Below are 7,138 nucleotides of genomic sequence, written 5' to 3' on the forward strand. Positions count from 1 at the left end.
GTGGTCTAAGTCTTATACAAACTCCTTGTATATGACACCTCCACTCGCATGTCTCTAGATGAATGGTCAAGATCAACAATCTGTAGTAGTTTACAACACTTGCAATCCTCTACAAAGGGGGTTATATCTGTAGTATCACCAAGATCAGGTATCCCATCTTAATCCTTATACTACAGACCTATTTAGGTTATCACTTAAGGCATGATCCACTTGTATATCACATATACATGCTTAAGTTCACATAAGATAACCAAGAAGCTTTTTTTTATTGGATATGAGTAAATGCCAGAATTAAATAACACTTATTTTATTCATAAGACAATGTGTATCTTTACAAAACAACGAGACTCTGGGAGAATTAGGACACCAATCCCAATATTATGAGTCTTGAAATTTATGTGGAGACATATAGGGATCAATGTTCAAGATACAGCCTAAAGGCTCTATAGTATAGGGATAAGGCTGGGCATCTTATCCTTATGACATTTTGGATATGACCCACTTTGTATTTGATACAAATGAAATGATCCAATGCATTCATGTGGGTGATACACGAGTGGGGTATACTATGCAATGAGTTTGCGTCAGACCGGATCGCGAAATAGTAACCACTAGATGTAATACCGTTAACTAGTTAGATTTCTATTTCAATAGAATGACCTATGCAACTTAGTCTTAAACATGAATATATATGAGTTCCTATTGACGAGGGATTGTCATTCGATTTGTATGGGTGTGGGTGGCCAGTTCATGCCTACCGTTTTGGGGACAAGACTGAGTGAGTAGCTGGGAACATAATAATACAAGATGGAATTGACTCCTTCCCGTCTTCAGGGTAAGTAGATGAGTGTTCCATTAAGTGGTGTCTCTGGAACTTGAAAAAAGGGCCCTACCCTTTCATTGGTCCGATAGGGGTTTCTGTGTATTGGTTGGGCCATAAATAGGTTGTTCATTAGAGGAGCACTAATACTTAAGGATATAGAGGTAACCAAGGATAAAATGATAATTTGACCCATTTGGTGTTAAGGACACTCGTGAAAGACTAACATGTTATTATTGGTATATATCCGTGGACACAAAAATATATTTGTAGTGAGAAGAGTGCAACTATAGGTTTTTAGTGGACTGTACCCACATCTAACGAATATTGATTAACTTGGTTAATGAGTTTAGCAAATTAATCTCATATCGTTGGAGCTTCTGATCTCCAGGACTACCAGGTCCCTTTGTTAGCTCACTAAAGGATATTAAAAAGGGATAATTTGAATTGTTCAAATCAATTTGAGGAAATTGTATATTAATATGATTAATATGTAATTGATTATGGATGTGATCTATAATTCAAGATAAGTTGGAAAGAGACATTTGAATGAGATCCAAAAAATTAATCCAAGTGAATTGGATTCACAAAGAATTAATTAATTAATAGAGAGGTGTTGCACATATACATATGATGTTTATGATAATTAATTGCTGTCTCTTATACACATCTAGATGTGTATAAGAGACAGGAATTAATTAATAAAGAGGTGTTGCACATATACATATGATGTTTATGATAGTTAAATATATATATATAAATCCTGTCTCTTATACACATCTAGATGTGTATAAGAGACAGGTATAAATAGTAATTTAATTAATGTGTTAATTAATTAAATAAGTATTATTTAATTAATTAAATAAATTTTATTTAATTAATTAAATAAATTTTATTTAATTAATTGTGCATCAGGGAAAATTGGAAAAAGACTAGGAGAAGAGGTTTACCCTTCTTTATATAACGTCTTCCTTATGGCCTTTCTGGGGACACACAGATCAAAATAGGATTGCAAGCATTCATTGTGCAATTTTTCGCTAGCAACAAAAGAAATCCTCTATACTCTCCCAAAATGTTTTTCCTCCTCACCCTCTTCTAATAGTTGGATACAATATATCCTTCTATTGGAATCTTTGAGAATAACAAGGTTACTCTCGTGCTCGTGTTCAAGATTGTTTGAGGAAACGTTCATCTTCAAGACGGTTGGAGAAGTCGTTTGCTGGAATATCGAGAGGATCTTTCTAGGAGCTTACGAATCTACAAAGGTAAGAATGATCCTATCCTTTCCCTACAGCATACTATTTACATGTTTGTTCTACGTATATTTTGTTTTAGTTTACTATTTTTATTTATGTAAAAATCGATTTATGGAATGCAAGGCGTTCACAACGCTTCCACTGCAGGATCCAATCCCTTCATATGGAAAGAGTCAAATGCCTACTGTCTGATGCAATTCTCAGTGAGAAATATTGAGCTAAAGTTGCTACCTATACAGTTCATACCCTAAATAGATGCCCACAGACCTCTTAACACCTAAAGAAAAATGGTCCAAACATCCACCTAACCTAGAAAACTTAAGGGTATTTAGATGTGTTAGATACATACATTAAAACTATGAGAAACTTAAGTCTACGGTTGTAAAAAATGTAAAGTTTATGTTTGTGGGGTTCACCGATGGAGTGAAGGGTTTCAAGATGTGGAATCCAATTGAGAAGAGATTTATTGTCAGAAGAAATATCACCTTTAGAGAAAAGGAAATGTTTATGCAAAGGGAGAATGCTATTATTGAAATCTCTAAGAATCCTACCACTAGAATTGAGGTGGAGAATCCCAAAGATACATCCACAAGCTTCAATCCTCCGAGTGATTCAGAAGAAGAAGAGGAAACTATAGGTGAGCAAGCTGAAAGTGTTGAAAGTCAACCTGATTTGAGTCAATACTCACTAGTTAGGAATATACAGAGAAAGGTCATTGTTCCTTCAACTAGGTATACTGAAACAAATTATATGAACCTCGTTTTAAATGCTACAATGGCCCCAAGTGACCAAGAGCCAACTACCTTTGATGAGGCAGTGAGCTGCCCTGATGCAAGAAGTTGGATTGAAGCTATATATGAGGAAATGCAATCACTAATGTGAATAACACATGGACCCTAACTCCTCTTTCTAAGGGATGCAAGCCAATAGCATCTAAGTTGATCTATAAGCTAAAGGAGGAAACTACTACTGATTAAAAGCCTAGGTATAAAGCCAAACTGGTGGTTAAGGGATTTACACAGAGAGAAGGCATTGATTACTCTGAGATCTTCTCACCAGTTGTAAAATGGAACCTCTATCAGAATCTTATTGTCCTTAGTTGCTTAGTACAACATAGAACTAGATCAACTAGATGTGAAGATTACCTTCTTACATGGACAGCTAGATGAGACTATCTACATGGTGCAGCCTAAGGGTTTTGAGGAAAAGAGGAAAGAGAACCTCTATTATCTTATAAATAAGTCTATCTATGGACTTAAACAGTCCCCTAGTTGTTGGTATAGAAGGTTCAATGTCTACATAGAGAATATTGGGTTCTAGAGGAGTACTTATGATATTTGTACCTATGTGAATTCGACTTCCTACAAAGAAAAGGTATATCTACTTCTTTATGTTGATGACATATTGCTAGCAGGGAGTCCAAAAGATGATTAAACTCATATCAAAGATCTTCTAAAGAAAGAGTTTGATTTGAAGGATAAGGGTCACTCAAGAAAGATCCTAGGGATTGAAATCACAAGAAACAGGGATACCTCTACTCTAAGTATTAGTCAAGCTAGCTACTGTGAGAAAATAATCAGAAGGTTTAACCTATCTAATGTCAGACCAGTTACTATCCTTATAGAAAGTCATTTTAAACTATCCTTAGCTAATTCTTCTACAGAAACAGACATTGAACACCTAACTCGGATGCAATCAGTCCCTTACAGTTAAGTAGTAGGCAGTTTGATGTATCTAATGATCTCAACAAGGCCTGATCTATCTTATTGTGCTAGTCTTCTAAGCAGATATATGTCAAACCCTGGCAAAAGGCATTGGGAGGTATCTAATTTGGTCTAAAAGTTCAAAGCTAATCTATCAGAACACATAATAGGCATATCTAGAGTTGTATGGTTATGTTGACTCTGACTTTGAAGGGGATTTAGATAAAAGGAGATCCCTATTAGACTACCTGTTCCTATATGGTTCTAACCTGCTAAGTTGGAAGGTAAATTTACAGTTAATCACAACCCTATCAACTATAAAGACAGAATACACGACATTAGCAGAAGAAATTAAGGAGGCATGATGGTTAAAGGGCTTGATGGCAGAATCTACTGTGATAACCAAAGTGCAATCCATCTTTCCAAAAACCCACAATATCACTCAAGGACTAAACAAATAGATATTAAGTATCATTTTGTAAAAGACAAAATAAAAAAGGGTGAAATAGAAGTGATGAAGATTCATACCTCTGATAATGCTGCCGACATGCTTACGAAGCCTATTACAAAGCTCAAGCTATCTAAATGTCTCGAGCTAATTGGCTTTAATTTACCTGAAAAAGGTTAGAAAAATGTCATATCTGGAAGGAAGAGAGCAGCATGCACTGAGATCAAGTTGGAGATTTGAAGAGTTTGATCTCAATGGTCCTATTTTCTTTTAACATACTATAAAAATTCATGTGACAGTCCATGGTCTATAAATATATAGTTGTTTACATTTGTTACATACACTTGAAATACAAAAGAGAAATCTGTAAAAAGAAAAAAAATTTATATTCTTGTAGCTCTAATAAAAGAACCCAGTACCCTTCTCGTGGACGTAGGTCACCTTTGGCCAAACCAAGTATCATCTTGTTCATCATCATCTTTTTCTTCTTCTTCCTTGGTAAATACATGCTTCAAATCTTCATATTTACTTGGCAAAAATCACAAAAAACAAAAAGAGGGTTAGAGAGAGTTGAGAGAGAAACTCTAATCAGTTTAGAGAGATAACGAAATGAATTTTACAAAATATCTCTTAATTCATGATTTCAATTTGATCAACTTCAAATTAGTGTAAAACCAGCGCACATGTCATCCTCTCTCCACATTAATGTGGACTTCCATCGCCCTTACATTTTACCAAACTCTCAAACAAATTGGATCAGATTTCTTCAAGTTCTTGGGCTTCATTTTGTATCCAAGGCCCAACAAAGGGCTTGGTTCCAACTTTGGCAAGAGAAGTGCCTAGGAATGCAGTGGTTTTTGGTGTACATGAAATGCTAAAACAACACTTTGCTGGGGGTAGGGACACTTCTAATCTTGGAAGAGAGTCTCTGATTGTGGCTGGTGGTGTATCTGGAGCTGCCTTCTGGCTAGCTGTGAATCCAACTAATGTGATAAAGAGTGTGATTCTAATGGATGATTTCAAGAAACCAAAGTTCTCTGGTGTTATTGATGTTTTTAGAAAAATCATGGCCTTAGAAGGAGTTAAAGGCCTATTGGACTGCCATGGCTCATAGTGTCCCAGTTAATGCAGCATGCTTCTTGGTATATGAAATCACCAGATCTAGTTTAGGTTAGTTAAGTAATTATTTTGGAACTTATTTTTCTTTATGTGTACCAGCCTTTGAATGACTTTGGGTACTTATTTGTTGAAGAAGGGCAAGTCTCCTATTTTCACTCAGGAAATTTATTGTAAGTGTAGATTCAGGCAAAGCTGGTTGCAATGGGGCAATCGGAACACATATTGGTTCCATAAACAGGCCAGTGAGAGGCGTAAACGTAAGGCCATTATCTGTATTGTTGATCAGGCAGGGGTTTGGTAGGAGGATCTAGATACAATCAAGTCTACTTTTATGGATTATTTTCATGATCTATTTAGATCTTCTAAATTAGGTGTTGTTCAGACGAGTCAAATTCTAGATATCCCTAGAATAGTTACAAAGCTAGTGAATGCCCGGCTGCAACGTCCTTTTGATCGGGATGAGATTATCAAGGCTATGAAACAATTTGATCCTACGATAACACGGAGGTCGGATGGCCATTCTTATAACAGACCATTCGTGCAGTGGGTTTCTGCTAGAATTGGGTTAATCTGATAATGAACTGTGTCACTACTCTATCATTCTCTATCCTTATCAATTGTCAGCCTACAACAAAATTCCGTCCCTCTAGGGGATTTAGGCAGGACGATCCTTTTTCTCCCTACCTGTTTCTTTTATGTGCGAGAGGGCTTTCGACTATGTTACATTCGGCTTTACGAAAGGGTACTTTGCCTGGTATCCATATTTCGAAATTTTCTCCTTCTGTTATGCACCTATTTTTTATTGATGATAACCTTATTTTCCTTATGGCATTCGCTGCGGAATTTGGTACTTTGAAGCATATTTTGTGGCAATATGAATAGGCATTAGATCAGAGTGTGAATTCCTCAAAATCCAATGTTGGCCTAGATTGTCGCTCTTACCTCCAGATGATTCTTTAGGTTATTATGGTTGATGCTTTTGGATTGTACTTGGGGATGACTCCTCCATTTTCCCCTAGCAAGAGTTCTGATTTTAGGCATATTCAGGATCGTGTCTGCAAAATTCTTCAAGGTTAGAAGTGGTAGTTTTTCTCTATGGTGGTAAGGAGGTTTTGATTCAATTCACATTCTGTCAGACTCTGCATCCTTTGTTGCTATGCCTAACAAGGAGGATTCGCGTTTGATCGGCATCCTTCCCTTGTTAGAGGATATTTGATATTTATTGTAGGTTTTTCTATTATTTATAATTCAGATATGTGTTAGATTTGATGGAATAAACACTCCTAAACCGGAAGCAAACAAAATCAATAAACACTCTAATTACACTTAATTTCAGTTTAAAAACATGCATCAAACTAATTTATAGTAAAGAGGATTTCATAGAACTATACCTTTGTAGTAACTCTTCAAATCCTTGCTCAACTCCATGAAATTGACCTTCAAAACCGTAATAGACTACTAAGAGAGTCTTTTCTACTATTCTCAACCTTGGATTGAGTGGTGGAAACTCTCAATTGAGAAAGATCTTGAAAGGGTTTGAGAGATTTAAGAGTAAAAAGAATTTTCAGTAAAATCCACTTATTTTTTCAATTGCATGAAGTTCATAAATCTGATATGTGAAGTATTTAACAAGCTTAAACATGCAAGCACTCATTGATTCAGTCTAATGACACCTCAATAAGCCGTATGTGAGTGACCTAGGTGTTAAAGATTGGAAAATCCCACTAAAAACCACAATGTGGGATTTTTCCACTCAAGAATCAAATTTTATTTAAATTAATTTCTATTGATT

General features: G+C 35.7%; 1 protein-coding gene across 1 annotated transcript; it reads left to right on the forward strand.

Annotated features, from left to right (window-relative positions):
- The first annotated feature begins 4,293 nt into the window (after positions 1 to 4,293).
- On the forward strand, positions 4,294 to 5,341 carry LOC120077221 (mitochondrial carnitine/acylcarnitine carrier-like protein). The gene is made up of 2 exons (XM_039031123.1): positions 4,294 to 4,402; positions 5,025 to 5,341. The coding sequence occupies exons 1-2, from the start codon at positions 4,294 to 4,296 to the stop codon at positions 5,339 to 5,341; spliced, it is 426 nt and encodes a 141-aa protein (XP_038887051.1).
- Positions 5,342 to 7,138: the final 1,797 nt, after the last annotated feature.

The sequence above is a fragment of the Benincasa hispida genome, chromosome 5 (genome assembly GCF_009727055.1).
Source record: "Benincasa hispida cultivar B227 chromosome 5, ASM972705v1, whole genome shotgun sequence".
Lineage (NCBI taxonomy): Eukaryota > Viridiplantae > Streptophyta > Magnoliopsida > Cucurbitales > Cucurbitaceae > Benincasa > Benincasa hispida.